Here is a 26,594-nt window from a genome sequence, read left to right as displayed (position 1 = left end):
TGATGCTGTCAAGGGGATGCATGCCATATGCCAGCAAATTTGGAAAACACAGGAATGGCCAACAGATTGGAAAAGATCAACTTATATCCCCATACCAAAAAAGAGGAAGCACCAAAGAATGTACAAACTATCCAACAGTGGCACTTATTTCACATGCCAGTAAGGTAATGCTCAAGTTCTTGCAAGGTAGACTCCAGCAATTCATGGAACGAGAATTGCCAGATGTACAAGCTGGGTTTAGAAAAGGCAGAGGAACTAGAGACCAAATTGCCAATATCCGCTGGATAATGGAGAAAGCCAGGGAGTTTCAGAAAAACATCTATTTCTGTTTTATTGACTATTCTAAAGCCTTTGATTGTGTGGATCATAACAAATTGTGGCAAGTTCTTGGTGGTATGGGGATACTAAGTCATCTTTTCTGCCTCCTGAGGAATCTGTATAATGACCAAGTAGCAACGGTAAGAACAGACCACGGAACAATGGACAGGTTTAAGATTGGGAAAGGAGTACGGCAGGGTTGTATACCCTCACCCTACCTATTCAACCTGTACGCAGAACACATCATGCGACGTGCTGGGCTTGATGAAGCCAAGGCTGGAGTTACAATCGCTGGAAGAAACATTAACAATCTCAGATATGCAGATGATACCACTTTGATGGCTGAAAGCAAGGAGGAGCTGAGGAACCTCATGACGAAGGTGAAAGAAGAAAGTGCAAAAGCTGGGTTGCAGTTAAACCTAAAAAACCCCCAAGATTATGGCAACCAGCTTGATTGATAACTGGCAAATAGAGGGAGAAAACGTGGAGGCAGTGACAGACTTTGCCTTTCTAGGTGCAAAGATTACTGCAGATGCTGACTGCAGCCAGGAAATCAGAAGACGTTTACTTCTTGGGAGGAGAGCAATGACAAATCTTGATAAAATAGTTAACAGCAGAGACATCACATTGACAACAAAGGTCCACATAGTTCAAGCAATGGTATTCCCCGTAGTAACCTGTGGCTGGGAGAGCTGGACCATAAGGAAGGCTGAGCGAAGGAAGATAGATGCTTTTGAACTGTGCTGCTGGAGGAAAATTCTGAGAGTGCCTTGGACTGCAAGAAGATCAAACCAGTCCATACTCCAGGAAATAAAGCCAGACTGCTCACTTGAGGGAATGATATTCAAGGCAAAACTGAAGTACTTTGACCAGATCATGAGAAGACAGGATACCCTGGAGAAGATGCTGATGCTAGGGAAAGTGGAAGGCAAAAGGAAGAGGGGCCGACCAAGGGCAAGATGGATGGATGATATTCTGGAGGTGATGGACTCAACCTTGGGGGAGCTGGGGGTGGTGACAGCCGACAGGAAGCTCTGGCATGGGCTGGTCCATGAAGTCACGGAGAGTCGGAAGCGACTGACAGAATAAACAACAAAAAGACCCTCTTAATATACATTGTCTTACATATGCAGTTACTACAGCTCTGAGGTTGCTTCCACGTTGGGAGGAGAATATCTAAAGACTTTTGCCCATGGGGGTTGTGGTTAAGTTAGTAACCATGGATGAAACATCCAGCCTCTTCAGAGGCAGTGCATTGTGCATTGCTAATCACGTTGCCACAGTAACCCACAGTAACTTTAGATGTTATCTGGCTGGCATGGGAGCAACAGTAAGAGCTTCTGCAACTACAAACATCTAAAAAGAGGCCTAATTCTTTGATTCAATCTGGCCCACTCCTCACCTAACAGGCATGATGGGTTTGGGTTGCAGGACTGGCCGATTCTTGTGGATTTTAACAATGTGCCGTATCTCCTGGCTTGGTTCAGATTTTTGCGCCAGCTTCAAACTCTTCACTTTAGAAGGCAAGTCCTCCTGGACTTTGATTTCTTGGTCATTTTCCTCCTGTGGAGAAGTTGGCAAGCCTGGAGCAGGGAATTAAGAAGATTATTTGTTTGTTTTTAAATGAAAGGCCACAAAAATCGGTTTGCTTCTACCCCACATACATCTTGGTTCTCCCCAACTCTTTCTACCTTTGCAATCTCCTGCATAAAATCTTGCTACTTCCCTATTTTGCCACCTTCCACTTTCGGTTGCTTTGCTACTGAAGCCAGAATGGTTAACGAGGCAACCAGAAAAGACCAACCGCCATTCAGGAGAAAAAGGCTGTGTGAAGACACTGAAGGAACCGGGTAGAAAAGTGGGCCTGACTACCCCACACTGAGCATCTCACAGCCTCCAGAAGGGGGACTTGCTGGATTCTACTAGTGTAGAGCAGAAGTGGGGAACCCTTTTTCTGTCAGGGCTGCATGTTGGCAGTGCACAGGGCCAGAGTAAAAAGTGAGTGGATCACCCTTTTCCTTTCTCTACCTCTTCCTTCTTGCCCAGTGGTGTGCCAGGGAAGAGACAGATGGCTCTTACAATAGGTCTGAACTGATCGCATGCCAAGGGCCACATGAATCACAGAATCATAGAATAGTAGGGGTGGAAGGGGCCCATAAGACCATCGAGTCCAACCCCTCGCTCAATGCAGGAATCCAAGTCAGAGCATCCCTGACTGATGGCTGTCCATCCGCATCTTGAATGCCTCCAGTGTGGGAGAGCCCACCACCTCCCTGCGTAATTGGTTCCATTGCTGTATTGCTTTAACAGTCAGGAAGTTTTTCCTGATGTTTAGCCGGAATCTGGCTTCCTGTAACTTCAGCCCATTGTTCTGTGTCCTGCATTCTGGGATGATTGAGAAGAGATCCTGGCCTTCCTCTCTGAAATTAGGCCAAGGGCCACAGGTTGGTTCTCCTGTCTTTTAAGTGCTGTCTTCTTGCAGCATCTTTCAGGATTTGGCTCTTACCTCTTGCATGGTTTTCTCACTCACATGTTGACTATGTTTTGGCCAGAGCTTACCTGAATCTGCTTCTGGGCTAGCACTTTGATACTCTGACTGCGGTTTGCTTGGAGGAGTCCAGCTCTTTGTAGGATTTGTTTTCCTGGTAGGACTTTTTTGCTGTGCTGTATAGAGAAGGAGAGTCAGGCATAGACAGCTTCTTAAATCTGGCTTTCCTGGGCCTTATGGCATCAGTCCAGTTAGAATCACCAAATAGAACAGTTTGGTAGAGGTTGGAAGGGACTAGAGATCAACCCCATATTAATAGGTTCAAGTATATGATAGAAGAACATGGCCGTATCATTTTTAGTTTTTAGTTTTCCAGTTATAGTGTGCCGCAATCAAAGCAAGAGGGACAGACGTGCACCATGCCTCAGCTGCCTATAGGACAAAGAAAGAGCTTCATAAAACATACCCAGATGACTCTAAACTACGTCAGATGCTATAGAGGGAGGTGAAGAAAAGTTCCTAGGATTACTGAAGGATATGACAGGGGAAATTATTTTCTTGAAACCAAACAGTTGGGCTTTGGAAGCACAACTCTGCTGGGTCAGTAGAGATCCCCATGCCATCTCCACGTTCTCACTTAGGCAGTGGGGGCTGATGCCTCCAATTTCAGTAGGGCTGTGAATCCACTCCGAGTTTCAGTCAGAACCAGCCAGAACACTAAAGGAGCTATCCAAAGTGCTGAACCTATTTTGAGGATAGAGTTCATCTCATTGGATAGCTCCTTTAGAGTTCTGGCTGGTTCTGACTGAAACCCGGAGTGGATTCACAGCCCCCACTGAAATCACAGCCACCAGCCTCCACTGCACTTAGGGATATTGCTATTTGTTGAACTGAAGATTGTTTATGCCCCAGGATACACTCAAAACACCAGTGCTTTCTTTGGGAACAGATGAGTATCACAAAGGAGATGGCGGCAACAAGAACAACAATTACTACTACTACTACTACTACTAATCTAATTTGTATTAGTGTGGAAATTGAGGAGACATTGATGTGGAAAAATGAAGTGAGAAACAGCAGAATGTGACTCACCCATTCTTTGAAAGTACTCAATTTTCTTCTTGAATGTCTCTCTTGAGAGGGTGTCCCATTTGCCCTCTGCATGCTGCTCATCTTGGAAGATGTTTATCTAGAACACACACCCCAAGATGTCCTCAGTTAGACCTAATTGATTACTCCCAGCCTTCTCTCCACTGCTCCAAGTAGTGGCAAATTGGTCAGTGCCTCTGGTCTGTTCTTTAGATTCATGCTTAATGAATCTGCATGAATCTTAGTCTGCAGCATTCAGACCCAGTTCCAGATTCAGCCTTTCCAAAATATAGGCCTGGGTTAGGGCACCTGAGGAACAGCTTGACTGAAGCACTTAGCATTAAACAAATGCTGCATTAGACAAAAAAAACTAAAGTGGCAGCATTCAACAAAAACAATCTCTCGTGCCAGTTTGTAGTGATCCCCCTCATACCTATTTCTTTCTCAACTCTACTGTCAGTAAACTTACATTTCTTTTGAGGCTCAACTTTCCCCTTTTACTAACTCCACATCCTGAGTGTGAGCCGATGTAAGCCCCGAGGGACAAATGTCTGAAACAACCAGAAGCCCTTTTTCCACCCCACGGTTTGCATTTTGTGGCAACTCAGTCATGCGCCACAATTCAAGCCTAGTTTATACAAACAGAAAATGGGGTGGTAAACATGTGACTGGACTGGACAGGCCCACATGGCTGAACGCTTCTCAAAAAAAAATCCCTTCACATAGAAAAAGAAAAGTAAAAGAAAAGGGTTCTAGCCTAGCTTTTTCCCTGGAATGCTAGGTGTTGTTTTTTTTTAATGTACAGGGAACATTTTATGAAGGAGTGTTCATTTGAGCTCCCACCTGAAATGGTACAGCTTGGATACAGGTTTACTACATCAACTCCTGTTGTAAGAACTAGTTCCGAGTCCTGTTAAGGTAATGGCAAGTATAACGGCAGAGGGTCCAAGGTTCAGCTCTCTCCCTTTAAGCTTTGGGGGTTTGCAGAGAATAGATCACCTTGTAATGTGGGAGGGAAGGCAATACAATGGCTTTCTTCACACAGAGCTTTTATCCTGCTGTTGAGACGGCTCTGTCACGGAAATTTGCAGGCTCCTTACATGACGCCGTGAACCTCCAAGGCGCCTCTTGCACTAAATGCCCTTTGTTCCATTTTTAAACAGATTGCAGATAATGAACTATCAAATTACCCCATTGTGTTCCGCTTGAGTTCCCTCCGTGAAAAGAGGAAAAACAGCAAGAGGAGTGAGATCAATGAAAGATAATGGAAGACTCAGAGAAGGGGGTGGGGAGGAGGGGGAAAGGGGAGGGGGGAAAGGAAGCACATGTAAAGGGAGTCAGTTGTGATCCTGCATTTAAAACCGAAGCAGAAAGCCCCGTTTTAAATGCAGGATTTTAGGCTGGTGTAGAAATGCTCAATATCTTTGAGGTTTCTAAGTACCTTTCTGCCCCATAGCATGTGATAATCAGCAGAGTTGTCTGGGTGTATGCATTGTGGCCTAAACTGGAGATGGATTGTGAAGGGAAATTTATCCACAGCGTTGCCATGGAGACATTCTTCTTTCCCTTTCCCCTCCCAACAACTGGTGTGACTCGTGATTGTATAGCCACTTCTATTAATTCATATAAGCTGTGGCGTAGCTAAGAGATTTAAAAAACTCAAATTTGTTTACCAGTAACTTGTATGCAAATATGGGACTTAGACCAAGTAGACCCAGATGCTCAGGTTCAAACCCCTGCTCAGCTATGGAGCATACAGGCAAGCCTCAATTAAAATTAGATAATCCCATGTATGCCACTGTGAGCTCCTTAGAGGAAGGACAGGATTCAAATACAACAAATATATAAGATATATCTGGGGAATGTCATCTGTCAGGCCTCACAAGCTGAACTGAGAGGGTTTTTTAATCCTTTCCCCTCATGCTAGGCTGAGTGAAACACCACCCAGAAAAAGAGTCATATAGGGATCACTACTGCTGAGGGATACTTGGTGGATGCTCTGAGCTCAGTACCGGTGCAGGCGGAGATTCTGGTAGAACAGGAACAGACTCATCTTTGTCACTGCTGTTGAGACTCTTGAGCTTAGGAGCTAGAGCTGGCTGAGATGGAGGAGAACTATCTTGACTTGGCCTTGATGATTCAGGAGACAGTTCCTGTGATGATGCTCGACTTGGCCTTGAAAGTTCTGGCGACTTCCTCTTCGGTGATGCTTGCCTTGGCCTTGAAGGTTCAGGTGACCTCTGTGGTGATCTCCGCCTTGTCCTTGAAGGTTCAGGTGACCTCTGTGGTGACCTCCGCCTTGTCCTTGAAGGTTCAGGTGACCTCTGTGGTGATCTCCGCCTTGTCCTTGAAGGTTCAGGTGACCTCTGTGGTGATCTCCGCCTTGTCCTTGAAGGTTCAGGTGACCTCCTCTGTGGTGATGATCGCCTTGGTTTTGAAGACTCAAAAGACTTCTCCCTTTGCTGCTGCTGTTGCTGGGAAATAGTCATGGCTTGAAGAGTCATTTGCTGAGCCTGCAACACAGAATCCAAATTTTCATGATGCTTATTTACTCTATGCACTCATGTCCACCATACAGGAACTAGGCCGATAATGTTCAATCGTTCAGACCTGGAACTAACCCCTAGCTAAAACATGGTGCCCACTTTGATTTTTTTTTACTGAACATGTCCATATTTCTCCTGTCTCTTTATTTTCATCCTACTCTCTTAATGGTTTATTTGGTCTAACTAATACAGCAATACTCTGGTTTCAGGTTTTTAACCAATCAAGTCTGTAGGACTTTGACTCCACTGGTTATACTGGAGAAAAGAGTTGACATGAAGCTACTGAGACTAGCCCCAAGATCTGACACTGGATTGGAGCATGGCCTCTGTACTTCATAATAAACATTTTCTTCAGGAGGGGATCTTCATGACAATGGAATGAGAAGTGCGCTGGAGTATTACCCAGATTTTCATGGAATTGGCTTTGGTCTGTCAGGGACACATGAAGCAAGATAAGCCAAGTGTACAATAACTTTAAAATCTGGTTTTCAGGGGTCACACAGCACTTGAAAGGAACATACTTCTGGGTGGGGGGAGTAGGACTGAACATCATCAAACTGGCAGGGGCTGCTCAACCAATGAGAGAGGCTTGTTTCCAGGTCCTGCCCAGGCTCTCCCCTGCTAGCTACTACATTATTATGAATGGAGAGCAACTAATTTTCCCCATGTGTGCAGATTTCCCTGAAGAAGCCGAAATCCCTGGTTCTTTAGTGCGGCATCTGAAGTATCCCCTTGAGAGCAGCCTCCCCCCGCAATTTTGCCCCATTCCAGCACTCTGCCCTGGAGTTATTGCTTCCAACCCCCCCTTTCTCCCTTTCTCCTTCTCCGTCCTTGCAATTAGAAGCTCCCGTAAACCAGAAAGATCATTACTGCAATAAAGCAGAGAAGGGACTTCACAGAAAAACGGAGAAACAACTTTACATCAGAGAAACGATAGAACATCAAAGAAGCACAGCATCGCAATAGCGATTTAAGAGAGCATCGGAGAAGCGAAAGAGCACTTTAGGCCAAGTTACTAAAGTTAGCCTTTAACCCTTTCACTGCAGGGGAGCAAGATTTATTTCTTACTTCTGAGCAAACATGCACAGAAGGGGGGGATATGTTAAAGAATAAAAGCAGGCTACCTAAGATGAATGAGTGTTCCCACTACTGCGGTAATACGAGGGGTCACTGCTGTGCTCCTGGGGGTTTTCTCAATGGGAAAAACTACTTCCACTGGGGAAACAAGAGGGAATGGGGTGTCCCACTCCCTTGACCACATCACTGCCAAGTCACAGAGGCACACCCAGGATTTAATGCGGGGGCGGGGGGGCGACATGGCACACTGTGGTAAAACAGCCAGGGAGCCATTTTCAGTCGGAGTAAAAGAAGTTTCAGAAAATGTGGCTTTTCAAGAGGGAAGCGGCTGGTTGGCAGCGGATTGGTGACAGCATCTGTCGCAAAGGAATTCAGATTGCTCGAAATTCTCACTAAATTGCTTGTGAAGATAGCCCCCTTGTCACGATGGCAGGCACATATAGAACACAATTGGCAGGCTAGGCAAGATTTGTGGCTGAAGGAACAACACAGTCCCAGGGCATAGTCTGAAGGCACTTGAGACAGCCACTTTGCTGAAGCTAAGCAGGTCTGGATCTGGTCAGTGCTTGGACGGGAGGCCACATGGGAACCACATGTAGCCACCTTGAGTTCCATGATGGAAGAAAGGTGGGATACGAATGTAATAATACATAAAAAAAAAAAAGTTTACACAGCTCACTGTACACCTGCTTTTGCTCGTGCTCTTAAACCAGGGTTGGGCAACATGCAGCCCATGGGCCACATGCAGCCCCTGCTGCCCCTCCAAATTTATTTATTTATTTATATAAACAAACAAACAATAAATAAATAAATATAAAATGTCATCTTGTTGTTGTTCAGTCGTTAAGTCGTGTCCAACTCTTCGTGACCCCATGGACCATAGCATGCCAGGCCTTCCTGTCCTCTGCTCTCTCCCGGAGCCATTTTGACCCCCTTTCTACCCTTTTTGCGAACAAGCTAATTTTGACCCTCTTGGTGTTCTGTGACCACTCCATATGCCATCTTTTAATTAGCTCATTTTTTTCAGCCCCACCAGGAGTGGGAGGGTGCAGCCTGCAGGGGTGTGTCCAAGGGGGCAGAAATGGCCTCCGGACCTCCAGAGGTTGGCCAGCCCCATCTTAAACCCTTTACCTTACCATGAGCAAGGCCTGCTGGTTCATGAAGGCTTGTTGCTGTGCTGCCATTTGGTTGGGATCCACTGATGGCACCATGGGCTGAGGCATAACCATAGCTGAAAGAGAGAGGGGGTGTGTGTGTGGGGGGGGCTATGAAAAGTCACAAAGTAAATGTTCAGCACCCTCACATGATATGGCTAATCCTATTAAATGCTGCACAACCTGAGGGGCTTTTTTCAGGGTGGTGCTTTGATTTGTCAGGGCTGAACAACAACAACAACAAAGGATTGCAGAATTCAACACAATTCCATACTAAAAAAAAACCCCAAACCCTTTCAATATTCAGTGAGTCCAAAAGCTTGAAAAAACATGACTCTCCTTTAGATTCAGCTGATATTTTGTGACATTTTGACATCAATAGGTAAAACCCAAGTCAACACTCACCTTTGTTTCATATTCATTGTTGGCAGTTAAGCTAGAGTTAGCTTTAAAATGGATTTCTTCTTGTTCTGCCTCAATTCTCCAATGGTTTGACAAAGTGTGGGATTTTCTAATTGTTGAGGAGGGTATGTACTAAATTAAAGTTAGCATGGACTGAGCTAAACCAGAGAGCTTTCTGCTTACTTGGGGTTCATTCATTGAATATGCCAGAGATTTTGACAGATCAGCAGCACAGCTCCCAAAATACAAAACTTTATAGATATATTGAAGCCTTGTAAGTTCAGCCCATTTTAGGTTTGTAGTTTACTTTTACTATAAAAAGCATTCACCGGGCATGAATTCTTTGTCATTGGTCCATCACTTGCTTTATTTACATATATGACTCTGATTTTATTGTCTATGCTGTAGTTTTCATTTCCTGCATGTTTTATGCATAGGCTATAATTATTCTATTTTCTATTACTGACCACGTATCTATATTTTAATGTGAAAATTGTTAAAATTATTTACACATAATTAAAAAAAAAATATGACTCTGAAATGGAATTACAATGACAAAATATATTCCATATTCTTTTACAGGATTCATAGCAGAGGGGAATAAACTTGTTTTTACCCTCATACCATTTCATCATCCAGTTTGGGAAAGCCCAATTTTGGCAGTAGGCAAAGGGACACAATGGTCTACTGCAGAGAGGCCGGCACAGAAGGCTTTTCTTCCCCAGAAATCTCCACACAACTTCATCCCAGTTCTAGCCCTCAAGCCGTTTTCTGTATTTTTGTTACCTGGCATTGTTCCCATTCCACCTAGCCCTGGCATCATAGGCATGGTTGCTGGCATCATTCCCCCCATAGCTGGCATAGGTTGGTAAGCTGGCATGTTCATCATTCCTGGATAGCCTGATGGATGGAAAGAAAGATGGTTTTGTTGTGTCTCATGTGAAAGTGACCCCTAGTCAAAACAACAAAACTCACTGATGGTTCTGCTCACATGCATTCGATAATTCCCCCAGGTTTCTATTAACTACAAATCTTCACACACTCCATACATTAAAAATGATTGCATTAAATAATAAACAGATAGACAGAGGAGATGCAAATAAATATAGATTTCATCATCCATTTAATTATTTCAGCAATATACATGTCACTTCAGTCATTTGTCCTATCCATCATATTGTAATATATTTTGTTATCTCAGTAATCATACTTGATCATCTCAAACAAACAAAAAGAAAAAAATGTATGTATATTTGTGTGATTTATCATATATCTTGGGTATCCCATGGAGTCTCTTCCTCAGTAAGAAGCAAGCAAACACCAGCAAGGATAACAATACCATGCAATGAAAGTAAACCTTAAGTGTGTTTCAGAGACATACTAATCTACTGAATAGTTAGAAAGGATTGGGAAGGCTGGAAGAGAGTGAGAAAGAGGGATGTTAAATTCTTCTGTAATAAGCTCCTGCCTAAGCTGCAACATCCCTCTACTAGTCGGAGAAGTAAGATGGTCAACATACCCTAATATGGCGAGGGGAGGGGAAAGAGCTTCCTACTACCCTTTGGCTCTGAGGAAGGGAACCATTTTATCAGAAATGCAATGCTGTTGCTGAAGAGAGTTTTCTGTTGCTGAAGGGGGGGCGGTTGGCTCTATGTATTTCTCTTGTTGTTGTGTTTTTAATGGTGTTTTTAATTTATTTGTTTTTATGTTATGTTGTAATTAAGATTTTGTTTTTAATCTAGGTGTTATTGTTGGCCATCTTGAATGCCAGTTTTTGATGCAAAGGTAGGATATTAATGAGAGAGAGAGAGAGAGAGAGAGAGAAAGGAAGGAAGGAAGGAAGGAAGGAAGGAAGGAAGGAAGGAAGGAAGAAAGAAAGAAAGAAAGAAAGAAAGAAAGAAAGAAAGAGGTGGAAAGGCAAAGACAGAGGACCGTTAGACATGCTTAATGTCTGAAAAAAGTCAAGTGATTCCTTTCCGAGATCAATCTTGCAGGCTGAGTCCCCAAAAAAGCTTTCTGTCACTCTAGGGTTATATTGAGAGAAGTAATATAATCTAAACAGAGCAGGATCTTGTAGGCTGTGTGTTCCTCCAGACCTGATAGAGCTCCATACCTTTAACTTCATATGGCTTCACTTACCAGAAGTGGGCAGGTGAAGAAGCTCAATGTTCACTACCAACAGCATGAACAGCGCGATATGATTCCACATAGGAGTGCATGCTTGCTGAAAGAAGACCCACCACTGGCAACAGCAGCACTCTAAATAGGGACACTTTCCCACCAGGTACAAACCAAGGCTCTTTCCTACCCTTGTGCTAACTCACACCTGTAAAGGCTCCTTGCCGAGTGGGCCCAATTTTCCCTCCTCCTTTCATGCGTCCAGTGAGGCTCCCCTCACTCTCCATATCCTGCAGAGAGACAAGAAAGAAAGAGAAAGCCCAGCATTGAGTACACAGGTGATCGAACTCTCCTGGCTTGGAGATCAGAAATCTGAGAGGTGTTAACTGGCAGCAACTCTGTCACCACCACAAGCAGATCTAAAGGCTAACAAAAGAAAGGTAGACCATCAAATGGGAGCGTATGAGAGAAAGAGCAGAAGGAGGTGAGAAAGGACTGGACTTACATACAGATGGGTATTGGAGCCATTATGCAGCAGTGGCATGAAGAGGCCATCCACATAGTGATCCAGCTCTCTGGGGGATCTTGATCTATCTCTGGCGCCTGGCTCGGTGGGAATAAATCAGATCCTTCCGATCAAAAAGCTCTTCCCCACTCTCCAGCACCATTCTTAGCATTCTCATTTCCCCAAGCTAATTCCATTCCTCCATATTTTCTTGGTAAATCTCCCACCCACAGGTCCAAGTCCAGCTGACTGATCCACATGCACACATGCAATCCTCACTGCTTCAACACCCAGAAACCAGAGACAACAGCCTAGTTTTCACATAATGCTACCCCACAGTATATTTATCCCTTGGTTTGTTGCCCTACCCAGGGTTTGCCTGGCAAATAATTGAATAAACCATGGTTTGTTTTCTCAGTCTCTGGGTTAATCATGTCTTTCTTCTTTGCCCACTCCCCCCGAGTATCCCAAATGCCTTTGTGATGTCCTAGTACTGGCACGTACAGTGGCTGGTTAATTTGACCACTTTTGCCCATTGCCTCTGTAGCCTAGCGAAACATCTCATGAACAACCCGCAGTTCCAGGTTTCCACAAAACAACGAACCATGGCTTAAACAACCAAGAGTTCACAGCCCAACAACAAGCTATGGGTATTCTTTCTGGGTTGTTTGTGGTTTAAAAAAAATGGTGTGTTAGCGCAGCTGCATTCACACATCACGACAACCCAGAATTCAACAACCCAGAATTCAACCCATACCATACCAATGACTCACACACTCCTCAGCTCTGCTCAGCTTCATGGGAATCCCCACCCTGAGACTGGGGCTCACCTGGATACACATCACTGTCATTGTCTGAAGGCAGGGAGGGTGGGGGGAAGGAAGGTGCCTGAATGCCTGGTGCAGGAGGGATGTTGAAGAGCATCCTGTCAGAAAAGAAAACCAGTAAAGTCACAGAAGCAGAGATTTCTGGGAAGACAAGAGAGGCTGCAGGGGACAAGTGGCAAGGAAGGAGTCACTGACCTCTCTGGAGGGCTCTGTTGGGAGTAGCCCTGATCCTGCTCAGGGGTTATAGGATAATCAGGGCATGATTGAGAGGGCCAGCTGCCTTCCTCTATTTCTCCAATGAGATCCAGCACAAAGTCACAGCCCGCCAAGTCTTGCCACACATCACCTGTGAACATGGACACAGACCAGCCACGAGGGACTGTATCCAGGCCCCTGTGAGCAGCAGAGTGAAAAGTCATCATGTCACAGGGAGGAAAGTGGGAGATGCCATAAAAGAGTGAGTAGAAACAGAAGTAAGGTGTGAGGTGGGGGTTGGGGGAAGAAGTAAATGTTATTCCTCCAGTATCTGCGTCCTGTAATGGCTCTTGGGCCAACAGCCACTGCAGGGTGAAGGGCATGGTTAATATGGGATGGGGTGGGGTGGGGTGGGGTGGGGGGATTCCTGCTCAGCTTGCAGTCCACTCCTAAGCTCTGCTATGTAGGCAACACTCAGTAGATTCAAGTACCTTCGCAACAGGGTTATTTATTACTACAATACATGAGAAAACACTAACGTCTGAGGGGCTACATGGCACAGTGTCTCAGCTCCAAGGCCTACACTAAGGGAGAGATGGGGAGAGGCCCTCCTGTGAGAGCTAAAAGTGACAGGTTCTCTTAAAGCTATATACACACAAGCAGCCCCCTCTAGCCCTTAATAAATGGCACTGCTGCTACAATCAACGTCACAGCCCCATCTGCATTTCCCTAAAGCACCAGTACACCGGAAGGCTGGATAACAGTGGACTACGCTGCAGAGTTGTCTTACACTACTCTAAACCACCCGCACCCCCACCCCCACTGAAAAATGGAAATAACAGCACTGGGCCACTTTACAGGACAGATGTAACCTAGACTTTCTCAGCTACAGCCCTGCCTCCTGCAATATGGGTATAATAATTATGAACTTTATCTGCACACATTGTCAAGGTAATTTTTTAATGTTTATAAACTCAGGAAAAAATATTAACATGACCTGAGTTAGAAAGATAATGAATTCCTGTCTTTGCTGCTACCTGTTGTTTTTTTGATAGACCTACTGCTACTGCCCAAACTCCTGGATTTCTAATTTTTTTTTTTATGAGGCTGCAATTACTTCCTAACAGGGAAACCCCCCACAAAGGCTTAACATACCCAGAAGGGTTAACACATCCAGTGTGTGTGTCCGTGTGTGTGTGTGTGTGAACTATTGCTGTGACTTACAGAGGCCAGAATAGGGGATGTGCCTGATCTTGTCTGATCTCGGAAGCTAAGCAGGGTCAGCCCTGGTTAGTACTTGGATGGGAGACCGCCTGGGAATCAGGCTTCCTGCATTGAGCAGGGGGTTGGACTCGATGGCCTTGTAGGCCCCTTCCAACCCTATGATTCTACGATTCATTCATTGGCTTAAAACATTGGAAGCCAGGAACAGGCTAGTTTTCCACTAATGGGCAAAATAGTGGCTGAAAATTTAGCCTCATATCTTGGTTTCTACAAGCACTATAGAGACTTGCTTTTTTTAATGAAACCTGGGAATCTATAGATTAGATCTCATCGGGGGGGGGGGACTGCACCCCCTTGCCCCTTCCTGCAGATGCCCATTCACAGACACATCACACACACTGTGCGCATATGCAGGCATACAAACACCATCAACGCCCCAGAGCAACCTTCCCCAACCTGGTGCCATCCAGATGTTTTGGACTACAACTCCCATAATCGTTGACCATTAGCCTGACACCAACTGCCTGAGGTGAGAATGTAGTATTGTAGCTCAGGGGTAGAGCACCTGCTTGCATGCAGAAGAGCTAGGGTTAAGCCTGAAATCCTGGAGAGCCATTGCTGCCAGTCGGTGTCAACGGCACCGGGCAAGATGGACCAAGGGTCTGACTCGGTGTAAGGCAGCTTCCGACGTTCCGACCTGCATCATTATTTACCTAAAGAGCCTTGCCCCTACTTCTTGGGTCGCTGCTCCTGGCTACAGCCCAACACTGGATTGCACAGCGTATTTGGACCTTGGATGGAGCCTCATTTTTGCCCTCCTGCTGGTACAGAGAGATGCATCATTCCGCTGCTGCACAGCAGGCTAACAGCACCAGCGCCTTCCTAATCTGAAAGAGCAATAGCTCTGGCATCTGAGAAGAGTTGTCAGATTAAACAAAAAATACTTTGGCCTTTGGATGTACCTTGAACTCAGAATCCAACCAGCATATTGCTCTCCTGTTGTCCAGGACTCCACTTCAGCTGAAAGCCTCTCCTCTAAAACAGAGAAAGACGGAATGGGAAAACCTTGACAGGTGCGACCTTTGGTAAAATGTCACAGTGGGAAGCGCTCCTATTCAAGGTTCTAGTCAGCCCGCCAAGCTTTCTTCCAGGATACGCCATTCCATTCCACCCTCGCCCCATCAGTCAGCATTCAATGCCCACCGAGCATGCTCAGCCCTCATTGGGTTGTTGCTGGGGTTGCGGGGGGGGGGGGTTCTAAAGGTTTTCTGTGCTTCTGCAAACCTTGAGGCTCCCCTGAGCCTGCTGATACCTCCCGCTTATATGTGGATGGTGCTATTTTGGTTATATAAGGATCCACACTCAGAGAATGAGTTCACCATTAGCTCTTACATCTGAAAGTCGGCAGCACTCCGCAAAGGCAGGGGCGATGCTAGACAGATAGCCCCAATGCTATACATGTTTACTCAGAAGTAAGTCCTGCTGAGATCAATGGAAATGACTGCCAACTAAGTATGCATATGAATACTTGAAGTAAACAAATTTACTTTAAGGGCATGCAGAAATAGCGAAAGTCATTACTGAGGACGGATGGGATGCCACACAAATGGCAAAAAAATTGCATCGCAGAAGTGGAAGATATCAGGGGTCCTCTAGTCCAAGGGTGGGCCATTTGTGGCCCTCCAGATATTTTGGCCTACAACTCCCATGATCCCTCACCGTTGGCTATGCTGGCTAGGGCTGATGGGAGTTGTAGGCCAAAACATCTGGAGGGCCACAAGTTGCCCACCACCCCTCCAAAGAAACTGCTGTAAGAAGCTAGACAAATTCAGACATAATAACAAACTCTGGTTTTGTTACAAGAATGCATCATGGTGAAAGCAGGTGTTTCCTGAGGGGTTTGTTGAGGTGGAGGCTGGGGAACCTGGACAGGAATGTCATGGTGAGCCTTGGGCCCATGTGTTTCTCACTCCACTGCGCATGTGGGGAGGAGATTGGAATCACCTGTTGAATCCCCTGCCTAAAGTCAAGGCCAGCTTCCATTGCAACCATTCTCACATATCAACCTAAGCAGTTCAGACTATAGTATGCCACAGAGAGCAGGTGCATTTCAGAAAGTTGCTGACCCATGTCCCCCAAGAAAAGAGAGTTCCGAGTGATTTATGCAAGAGAGCAAAGCCATATGTTGCAAGGGAAGCTCCATGTGAATGGCCCAAAGAGCTTCGGCTACTGGGAAGTATAGAAATGTAATAAATACATACATACAAATCCTTTCCCCCAGCCTCTAGCATCAAGTTGCCTTGGGGAAGAATTCCTTCCTCCCCATATGCCTTGCTTCTGCTGAGATAGTGGAAGGGGCAGGAAAGGGGAACTGTCTAGATGGACCACATGGGAGCAGAGGGCTCCACCTGCTGAGCTTATGACCCTAGAAGCCTGCAACACCAACCCTGTCGAAAAGGCTCCAGCACTGACGGAACTGACGGAGCCTGGGGTCCTCGAACAGGCAACCTTGAAATGATCCCAGGTAAGGCAGGAACCCAAAATGAATAGTTTCCTGGTTGGAGTCCAGCCCCATCAGCTTGGCTCAGATCGACTGGGTACAATATGAAAGCATTTGTAGAAACGGGTGTGAGTTTACCATTTCAAATAGGGGGAGTCTAGACAGGCCACTCTTGTCAGGAATACCAGATGGAATGAAAGTGACGAGTTAACATAAATCTAGACTGTTTCAATTATTCTTCCTTTTTCTCCCTTACAATGCTACAATGATAGAAAGCCCAGTCAAAGTAAGTTTGCCATTACATTTCCTTTCCTTAAAATAAAGAAAAAAGTTCTGAGAATGAAAGGGAAGCATTAAGAACATAAGAAGAGCCCTGAAGGATCAGACCAAGGGTCCAGCTAGTCCAGCATTCGGTTCATGGCCAACCAGCTGTCGAGCAGGAACCGACAAGTTGGACATGAGTGCAAGAGCACCCTCCCGCCCACGTTCCCCAACAACATGGTTGATCAGGGAGAGGGATGGGATGAGATTTCTGTCCAGACAATCACAAGCCGGCCTTTAATTTATTTCATGAGGTACAGAGAGAAAAAGGTCCAGAAGTAAAGCACTTAAGAGGAACATTGGGTGACAGATAAATGAATGAAAAACCTCCAGTCTGGATTTACCTAAAGAGCAGTGCTGTCTCTGGTTCCATGTGGCTCATTAGCAAGGCCTTTCTGAGTTCTCCTCTCAACCAAGCAAAGCAAGAGATCTGCTAAACCATCTGGATAATTACTGGGCATCCAGCTGGGCTCTGAGATATCCCTTGGTTGAGTAAACTGCCCCTTATACCAGAAGGTAAGAGCGTCATAGTACATAAGATTGTGCCCACAAATGCAAGGGCCAGCTAGTGTCCATGCAGTTGTAACATTAGTGGCAAGATTTGTTCTTTTTAAAAGACAACAAAGAATCCTGTTGTGGCACCTAACTAACACATTTTATTATGAGATAAACTGTCACGGTCTGGAGCCCGCTTCATGAGATGCATGGAGTGTGATCCTCAGCTGTGTGATCAGACGTGGGTGAAGAGGGGCGGGGAAATTGAATTTAATGGGGTTAAAAGGCTGGAGTTAAATGGCAATGGAATGAAAAAGGTTCAGACTGTGATAATTCAATTAGTGCTTAAACGTATGCAAAATTATGGATCACAGCAGCAGTAATTGCTGATAATACGATCATCTTAACACTGCTGAGTAAATTAACTCTTGTAGTGGGACGTTATCGTTCTTCAGGTCCAAATGAACAGAACTGAACTTTTTGAAAGGGTGTTTTGTTGCACTATCATTCCTCCTACTTTGACACAAATGGCAGCACAGTAGAATTCTTCATGGTAGAATAGTAGTCTGTCGTATAACTTTTTTCTCTCAGAACAACCCAGTTTCATTGCACTCCACAGGCAGTTCCAGTGCCCTCCTCCTGGTTATTAGAAATGTTGCTGCTCCCACAGTCCTGCTGTCTGTGCTGAATGGGAAAACTGCACAACCAACGGTTACCTTTATAGGTGTAGACATCCAGCACCATCTTGCCTTTCCTTTGGTTGGTGGTCCACTCCAGCCGGGTGGGAGGAAAGCTACGGGACACCTCTGGATCACTTCCCATTCCCTTCATTGATGTCAGGAGTTTATGTTGGCACACACCATTGTACCCCTCCAGACCATGGTCTGACACAAACCTGTAAACCAACAAGGATGGATCCTTAGTGAACTTTCCCATGGTCTCAATGCCTGGTGTCAAAAACTGAAGGAAAACCCTTCTTACTTCAGCAGGGGCTTCCCCAAGGCTGGAGAAGGGGTGAAGGTACCCAGCAGGGCAGCCATCAACACCCAGCCTCGTTGGCACTGCTCCAAATCTGGGTTTTTCCACACCTGGGTGGCCACCTGGCTCAGCAGCTCATTGCGCATGGAGAGGCTGCCCAGCCCACACCTTGCTATGTACTTCCCCAGGAGCTCTTCTTGCCAGCCCTGCAGCTCCTTGTCATGGATGAATCGTAGGATCTGTAAGGAGACCGGTGAACAGACAATAAAGACAGTCAGTGCCACTTTAGATGGAGGTGGATTTTAACTGAAAAATCAAATGGACCTCATCTCCTCCCAACCCCCATCACCTGCCTGTGCTTGGACTGGAGCCCATTTCTTTTAAATGACATGCAGAAACGGAGAGAGGGAAATGTGTGCCCAAAGCAGATAGCTTCACTTGGATTCTGAGGGCAAAATTACGTGTTACACTGGAGCTCCATATTTGGAGCTCTCTGCATTTTTTTTATTTTGGAGTAAAAGGTAATTTTCCTTCCTATAATGCAAGAAAAACTGATTAAAAACTTTAAAAGGAGGATCTTCCAAATAATGATTGGTGAAAAGGAAGTGCTTGTTCAAGAATCATTGAACAGTGGCCTGTGGAGGGGTGTAGTACAAACATGTAATAAAAGTCATAAATTTATACTTATCACGGTGGCCCTGACCTTCCTCCCTCAGTCTCTCTCCGCCCTAATCATTGCCACTCTCCATGATCACTTCACACCTAGAAAATGATCTCCTTCCTCCATGGTCTCTGTTCTCAGACCTTATAAATAAGAAGTCTAACTGCAGCTGGATAGATAGGGAATACTAACGTGTTTGTGCCTGCCCCTTCCTCCATAACAAAGAAATTCCAGTATTCCAAATAACACTTTACTGATTATCTTCTGATCCATTCCCAGTCATAACTATGATTCCTTTTCCTCCCACCATGCCTCCTTTCTTTTCTCTCTTGAAAGGCATTGTGGAGCTTCCCTCCAGAACCAACCAGCAAGAGGTTCTGGAGGGAAGTAATAATTTCTCAGCTACTCCTTACCAGAACAAAGGCTGTGTGAGCCCTTAGGAACAATTCTAAACATAGCCTGGGCCATCCTATGTGAACAGATACCAAATCACACTTTGGGGTCTGTAATCTCCTGACAAGAGGATTCAAGGTGGTAGAAAAGAATGTTGTGAAAGGAGGAGAGAGAGGCAAGAGTGTGTTGGAGAAAGCCAGAGAGACTGGCTGGATGAGGAAGGAGGAGGGTGGCAGAGTCATTCCTCTGCTCTGGGTTTGGAGGCCCACATCCCCCCTATTTCCGCACTCCTTTCTTCAATGACTATGCACACATCCAGCAGTGAGGAAAAGGGAAGACAGGGGGCATGCTGGGGTGGGTGTCTAGCTAAAGAGATACCCAAGTCTCCTTTTGACCTTCAAAGTCCTGCGGAATGAAGGGAGAACAAGGTAGGGTTCAGACTTTCATACTCAGCTGAGGTACAACCATAGTCCCTCCTTCCCTTCTGTTCCCAGTTGCTGAGCATCTGCCTGTTCTGAATTCCACAACAGCCAACAGAGTCGCTGTTTGAAGAGAACTGTTTTAAAGAACTCAAATGTCTAGGATTTGCCTTGGCAGCTCACAATCCCTATCTGAAGAGGTACGTAGCCCACAAAAGTCTATTCAGAGAGCATCTGAGCCATCCATCCCCCACAACTCCCTCCCTCTCTCTCACCCCCCAGCCCTGCTAGTAATAATTTCTAAGAGATCTGAATGTGATTTAAGAGAGGCATGCTTTCCCATGGTGCACATGCATATCCCTTTCGTCCCACTAGGGCCTCTGGTCAGACAGCTTTTGCAGGTTTCTAGAAGAAATTAGTACGAAAACCTTGCAAAACTCGTTTACCAGAGGCAAAATCAGCATGACTGTACACACCAAGAGCTGCAATCTTTTTTCCAAAGCACCTTCGGTTTCTTGGAAACACACACACACACCCCTCTCGCTTGTCTCCAGCCATGCATACTGTACTATTTGCTTGTTCATTCCTTTTCTTACCAATTTGTTCAGCTGCAGAGCTCTTTGCTTCTGCTCAGCATCCAGTCGGGTCAAAGGCTGCTGCAGGGGCTGCCCGAGGGCAGGGAAACTCATTTCCTAAAAGGGATGATGGGCAGAGTTGCTGAGTTCGCGAGTGCCACCGCTTGTAGTATTTAGGCCATGCAAGTGCATTGCCGTGTGCACCCTTCTTGGAGCGAGGACTGCTGTTGTCAGGTGGGGCAACCTTTGTTTCCCCCACTCACCTGCCCCATGGTGGCAGAATTGCCTGTAAAGGCGAGGGGGAAGGACCAGAAACACAATAGGATGGAGGGTTGAGAGGAGGAAAGAGTTGGAGCCCTCCTTCCCACAAAACACTCGGCCCATCACACGGATGGACTTTGAGCTACTGGGCAATAAACATGGAAAGGGAGTGGAGAAAAGAGGGCTTTTCTGAGGAACTCTGCCTTTCTGACAACAACGTCTTACCTGGAAGTGAGACCGCATAAAGGTAGAGAAGGGAAAGCTGTCGATGTCAGGGGGCAGAGAGAGAGTAGCCTTTGCTTTGACCTCGGGAGGGGAAACTTCTGTGACCCGATTAGTCTGGGCATGGTGGGAACCTGCAAGAGAGGAAAAAATCATGTTAACTCAGAGTGGTGAGGTGCTGCCCATGCTTCCTCGGGGTAAACGTGTGGTAGTTATCCAGCAAAGAGGTGGATTATTTTCAAGCTGCCATACTACTGTCTGCCTGCCTGGACACAATTAGGCCTCTGACAGATAACGTCCTCATTAGGATGCTGCAGGGAAAGCCACGGTAGCCTCAGACCATGAGAGAGAGGGACCTCCTTCTCCAATAAAGCACACTGGAGTGGGCAATGCTTGCATGTGCAGACATAGCACATGGTGGATCAATGGCCCACAAGTTTACGAATAACACATGGGTTCTTAGCATAGTCTCAGCACATATGCACTTGTGAGCATTTGAAGCTGCATTACAAAGTCACAGTAGGTATTTGACATTTTGAAGCCTACTAAAGAAAAGAGTTCTTTGCTCAGTTTCAGCTCATTGTTCTTCCTCAGTGTAGGCTTTTGCTTACCAGTGGGAAATGCTATGCTATTATGCAATGAAAGCTGGTGTCTAATCATTCCAGAGGATTCTTTTTCCAGCTGAAGTGCTACCGCCTCTCCCCCCCACCTCTGCCCCATGGAACCATTTAAGATCAAGCCACATGGGCACACAGCCACACAGATTGGCATTTGCAATGTACTCATGTTGAGGTTGGCCACACACAAAAAGCATTTTTGGGAACAAGATCCCCATGCAGTTAGACAGATTTTTACTATGCCATTGAAAAGCGCTTGTGGAAAAAACAGTGCTGCAGTGGCACAGTAAACACTGGGGATCTGACAGAATTCATGAAGGGTAAGGCTACTAGTCGTAATGGCTGTATGCTACCTCCAGTATCAGAGGTGGAATGCCTATGTGCACCAGTTGCTGGAGACCTTGGGCGGGAGGGTGCTGTTGCACTCATGTCCTACTTGTGGGCTTCCCACAGGCAGCTGACTGTCCATTGTGTGAACTGAATGCTGGACTAGATGGACCCTTCAGCAAAGTTCTTATGTTCCTATTGCTGCAACCCCATGGAGAGATGCTTCACGAAAACAGCTTGTTAGCACCTGGAGCGGCCTCCATGCAGTTACATTTCAAGCAGCTACCCACACAATGTTGGCATATATTAGCTCTTAGAGAGTTAGAGGTTAACAGAAAAATAATTTTGCCCATAATTCTGCCTTACCAGGCATTTCCTCCCACACTCTGGTAAAGGTCTCAAGGCTGAGTATGATGCACTCTTTTATGTGGTGACTGACGTCAATATGGATTGTTGGATGGCAAAACAATACTAAACAAAAGTTACACCCACAACTGCAGTTGCAATTTAAAAAGAGACTCATACAAAACATTAACTTAATATATTATACAGTCAAATGTTTACATATTTAATAGAGTTTATAACTCCAAAATTCACAGTATTGCAGGACTGCAATATGTATTTATTCTCTATATATATTCAGTTGATATATCACTATTTAACCTGACAAATCTGAGTCTGTTTCCCGCCTCCCAGCTGAGCAGAGCAGAGCAGAGCAAGCTGCTCCAGCTGGTCCAGGGACTACAGAAGCAGGCAAGCTCCCAGAGAGCGAGCGACCGGAGCGAGCGGACAGGGGGAGCAAACAGGAGTTGGCCAGGGGAGTTCGGCAGGGGAGGTCAAGGGGGAGGCCCCTAACATTTTTTTTTTTAACTAACTTTTTCCCATTTATTTGTCTTGTAACACACACTTCCACACCAGTGGGACTCTGCTTTTAACCTCTACTGAGTAGAGGAGCAGGCACAGGCTAGTCTAGAACAATCACAAAGCTAGACACAAAAAGGGAAAAGGGGCTATGGAAGGACAAGACTCTCCAGTGGTGGTGACCTGCAAGGTGTGTGCAATGTTTGTTTTCTTGCCTGAGAACAACATGGCCTACACCTGCAACAAGTGCAAGTTGATCACGCTGCTGGAGGAAAAAGTAAGTGGACTGGAGCGGCGACTGTCAACCCTCCGGGGAATAAGAGAACACGAAGAGTTCTTGGACAGAATGGGGGAACTACAGCAGCAAAGGGCAGACCAGAAGCTTGAAGAGCAACAGCAAGATGAAGCAGAAGTGGGAAATGCTGAGGAGAAGAAAAATGGAGTAGAGGATACTCCTTGGAAAACGGTGACAGTTAGGAGAAGAAGAACTAGACGCCACTCTGCACCAGTGGAAGCGGTGGAGCTGTGGAACCGATTCCAGGTACTTGCAGATGAGACTGGAGGACAGCCTGCAGAGGAAGAATCACAGGGGAACCTGCATGAGAGGGAGCAAGAGGCTAAAGGTCAGTCAAACAGAGGCGATGAAACCCAGGCCTACAAGAAGAAGAAGAGAAGAGTGGTAGTAGTGGGAGACTCCTTGCTGCGTGGGATCGAGACCCAAGTATGTCGCGAAGACCCGTGGACTCGCCAGGTATGTTGTCTCCCGGGAGGACAGATTAGAGACGTGACTGAAAGGTTGCCTGCACTGACAGCCCACTGACAGGTATCCCTTTCTTCTCATCCATGTGGGAACAAATGATACCGCCAAGCGGAGCTACGAAGAGATCACGTCAGACTTTGAAGCTTTGGGAAGGAAACTCAAGAACTTTGGGGCCCAGATAGTTTTCTCATCCATCCTTCCAGTAGTTAGAAGAGGGATAGAAAGGGAACGAAAAATACTCCGGGTGAATGACTGGCTACGAAGGTGGTGCCGACGAGAGAGATTTGGATTCTGGGACCACGGGCTATACTTCCTGGAAGATGGGCTGTTGGCTAGGGATGGGTTGCACCTCACAAAGGCTGGGAAGAATGTGTTTGGCCACAGCATGAAGAACTTCATCAGGAGGGCTTTAAACTGAATCCTACGGGGAAGGGAGATGTAATGTTGGGGGTAACAATGGACGTAGGCGCATGCACTGCAATGGAGAGAACAGCGCTGATAGCGCCCAATAATAGTCTTCAGACACATGTAGGAAGAAAGCCAGACTATGAAGCACATGGTCTTCGATGTCTATATACTAATGCCCAGAGTATGGGAAACAAACAGAACGAACTTGAACTCTTAATACAGGAGGGAAATTATGACTTGATAGGTATAACTGAGACTTGGTGGGATGACTCTCATGACTGGAATACAGCAGTTGAAGGATATAACTTGTTCAAAAAGAACAGGAGGAACAGAAAGGGAGGCGGGGTTGCACTGTATGTGAAAAATACATATCTCTGCACAGAAATACAGGAGGAGGAGCTTGGTAGCCCCATCGAGAGCATCTGGGTTGAAATAAATGGAGCAAAGAATAAAAGGAACCTGGTGGTCGGAGTCTACTACCGGCCACCCAATCAAGGAGAAGCCAAGGATGAAACTTTTGAAAAGCAAATAGCCAATGTTTTAAGGAAGCATGATGTAGTAGTAATGGGGGACTTCAATTTCCCCGATATTTGTTGGGAGACAAATTCTGCAAAACATGGCCCCTCCAGGAAATTCCTGACTTGTGTGGCGGATAACTTCCTCCTACAGAAAGTAGAGGAAGGAACTAGAGGATCGGCTATCCTTGACTTGATCCTAACCAACAGAGATGACTTAGTGGATAAAGTAGCAGTTACAGGAACTCTGGGGGAAAGCGACCATGTTGTACTTGAGTTCTTGGTTCTAAGCAAGAAGCAAAAGCCGAGTGTACTCAAACGCGTACCCTGGATTTTAGGAAAGCTGATTTTAATAAACTCAGAACAATGATCAGTAAGGTCCCATGGCAAGCGATGCTAGCGAGAAAAGGAGTCCAAGATGGGTGGGAACTTTTAAAAAAGGAAATTCTCAAGGCACAATCACAAACAATTCCAACAAGAAGAAAAGGTGGAAGACAACAGAAGAAGCCAATGTGGCTTCACAAAAAGCTTAGGGATGACCTGAAAACAAAAAAGGACACATATAGGAAGTGGAAAGAAGGCCAAGTAACAAAGGAAGAGTACAGGCAGGTAGCACAGAATTGCAGGGATGGCGTCAGGAAGGCTAAAGCGGAGAACGAGGTGAGGTTAGCGAGGGATGCTAAAAACAACAAAAAGGCTTTCTTCAGCTACGTGCATAGTAAAAGGCAGAGGAAAGAAATGGTTGTTCAGCTATTAAATAAGGATGGCAAAATGATAACAGAGGACAAAGAAAAGGCAGAGGTGCTCAATTCCTACTTTGGCTCAGTCTTCTCCCAAAAGAGGGTCTATGACCCCCCTGGCAAAGGCGAAGTACAGGCTGAAGGGGCAGGATTGCAGCTTGAGATCGACAGGCATATGGTCAAGGAACACCTCATTACTTTGAATGAGTTCAAATCTCCAGGGCCAGATGAACTGCATCCTAGAGTCATAAAGGAACTGGCAGAAGAACTCTCAGAACCGCTGTCTATTCTCTTTGAGAAATCATGGAGGACCGGGGAAGTGCCAGATGACTGGAGGAGGGCTAACGTTGTCCCTATCTTCAAAAAGGGTAAAAAGGAGGAACCTGGGAACTACAGACCAGTCAGTCTGACATCAATCCCTGGGAAAATTCTGGAGCAGATCATAAAGCAATCCATCTGGAAGCACCTTGACAACTATGCCGTGATTACTCGAAGCCAACATGGATTTGTCAAAAACAAGTCCTGCCAGACAAATCTGATCTCATTTTTTGATCAAGTCACCTCCCTTGTAGACCGTGGGAATGCTGTAGACATCATATACCTCGACTTCAGCAAAGCTTTCGACAAAGTGCCCCATGATATCCTGATGAGCAAACTAGCTCGAAGTGGGCTAGATGAAACAACGATCATGTGGATCCACAGTTGGCTACAGAATCGGACTCAAAGAGTGCTTATCAATGGGACCTTCTCAAGCTGGGGAGAGGTAACGAGTGGGGTACCGCAGGGCTCAGTCCTGGGCCCAGTGCTCTTCAATATTTTTATTAATGACTTGGAGGAGGAGGTGCAGGGAATGCTGATCAAATTTGCAGATGACACAAAATTGGGAGGGATAGCTAATACTTTGGAAGACAGAAACAAAATTCAAAGTGATCTGGATAGACTGGAGTGCTGGGCAGAAAACAACAGAATGGCATTTAATAGGGACAAATGCCAAGTTCTGCACCTAGGAAAAAGAAACCAAATGCACAGTTACAAGATGGGGGATACGTGGCTCAACCACACTACGAGCGAGAAGGATCTTGGAATTGTCGTCGATCACAAGCTGAATATGAGCCAACAATGTGATGTGGCTGCAAAAAAGGCAAATGCTATTTTGGGCTGCATTCATAGAAGCATCGCTTCCAAATCCCGGGAAGTACTAGTTCCCCTCTACTCAGCACTGGTTAGGCCTCATCTGGAGTACTGTGTCCAGTTCTGGGCACCACACTTTAAGAAGGATGCAGACAAGCTGGAGAGGGTTCAAAGGAGGGCAACAAAGATGATCAGGGGAATGGAAACAAAGCCCTATGAAGAGAGACTGAAAGAACTGGGCATGTTTAGCCTTGAGAAGAGAAGACTGAGGGGAGATATGATAGCACTCTTCAAGTACTTGAAAGGTTGTCACAGAGAAGAAGGCCAGGATCTCTTCCCCATCATCCCAGAGTGCAGGACACGGAATAATGGGCTCAAGTTACAGGAAGCCAGATTCCGACTGAACATCAGGAAAAACTTCCTGAGTGTCAGAGCAATACGGCAATGGAACCAATTACCTGGGGAGG

The 26,594-nt window shown here is 45.8% G+C and overlaps 1 protein-coding gene across 1 annotated transcript in view; it reads right to left on the bottom strand.

Moving 5' to 3' along the window:
* Positions 1–26,594, bottom strand: part of MYO15B (myosin XVB) — a 100,805-nt gene that overhangs the window by 37,155 nt on the left and 37,056 nt on the right. Inside the window, exons 13-27 of the mRNA XM_084829783.1 lie at positions 20,772–20,902; positions 20,307–20,402; positions 18,241–18,476; positions 17,976–18,154; positions 14,906–14,978; positions 12,720–12,917; positions 12,528–12,622; positions 11,698–11,795; positions 11,401–11,482; positions 9,861–9,974; positions 8,655–8,749; positions 5,908–6,408; positions 3,899–3,995; positions 2,878–2,982; positions 1,721–1,901 (exon numbers count right to left, since the gene is read on the bottom strand). Of these exons, the coding sequence (XP_084685909.1) occupies positions 1,721–1,901; positions 2,878–2,982; positions 3,899–3,995; positions 5,908–6,408; positions 8,655–8,749; positions 9,861–9,974; positions 11,401–11,482; positions 11,698–11,795; positions 12,528–12,622; positions 12,720–12,917; positions 14,906–14,978; positions 17,976–18,154; positions 18,241–18,476; positions 20,307–20,402; positions 20,772–20,902 (2,281 nt within the window). The remainder of the gene's footprint in view (positions 1–1,720; positions 1,902–2,877; positions 2,983–3,898; positions 3,996–5,907; positions 6,409–8,654; positions 8,750–9,860; positions 9,975–11,400; positions 11,483–11,697; positions 11,796–12,527; positions 12,623–12,719; positions 12,918–14,905; positions 14,979–17,975; positions 18,155–18,240; positions 18,477–20,306; positions 20,403–20,771; positions 20,903–26,594) is intronic.

This window comes from Heloderma suspectum, chromosome 2, assembly GCF_057233095.1.
Source record: "Heloderma suspectum isolate Gila_16-S chromosome 2, 16-S_ref, whole genome shotgun sequence".
Lineage (NCBI taxonomy): Eukaryota > Metazoa > Chordata > Lepidosauria > Squamata > Helodermatidae > Heloderma > Heloderma suspectum.
Note: the sequence above shows the minus strand (reverse complement) of the source record. Positions and strands in the feature narration are given on the sequence as shown.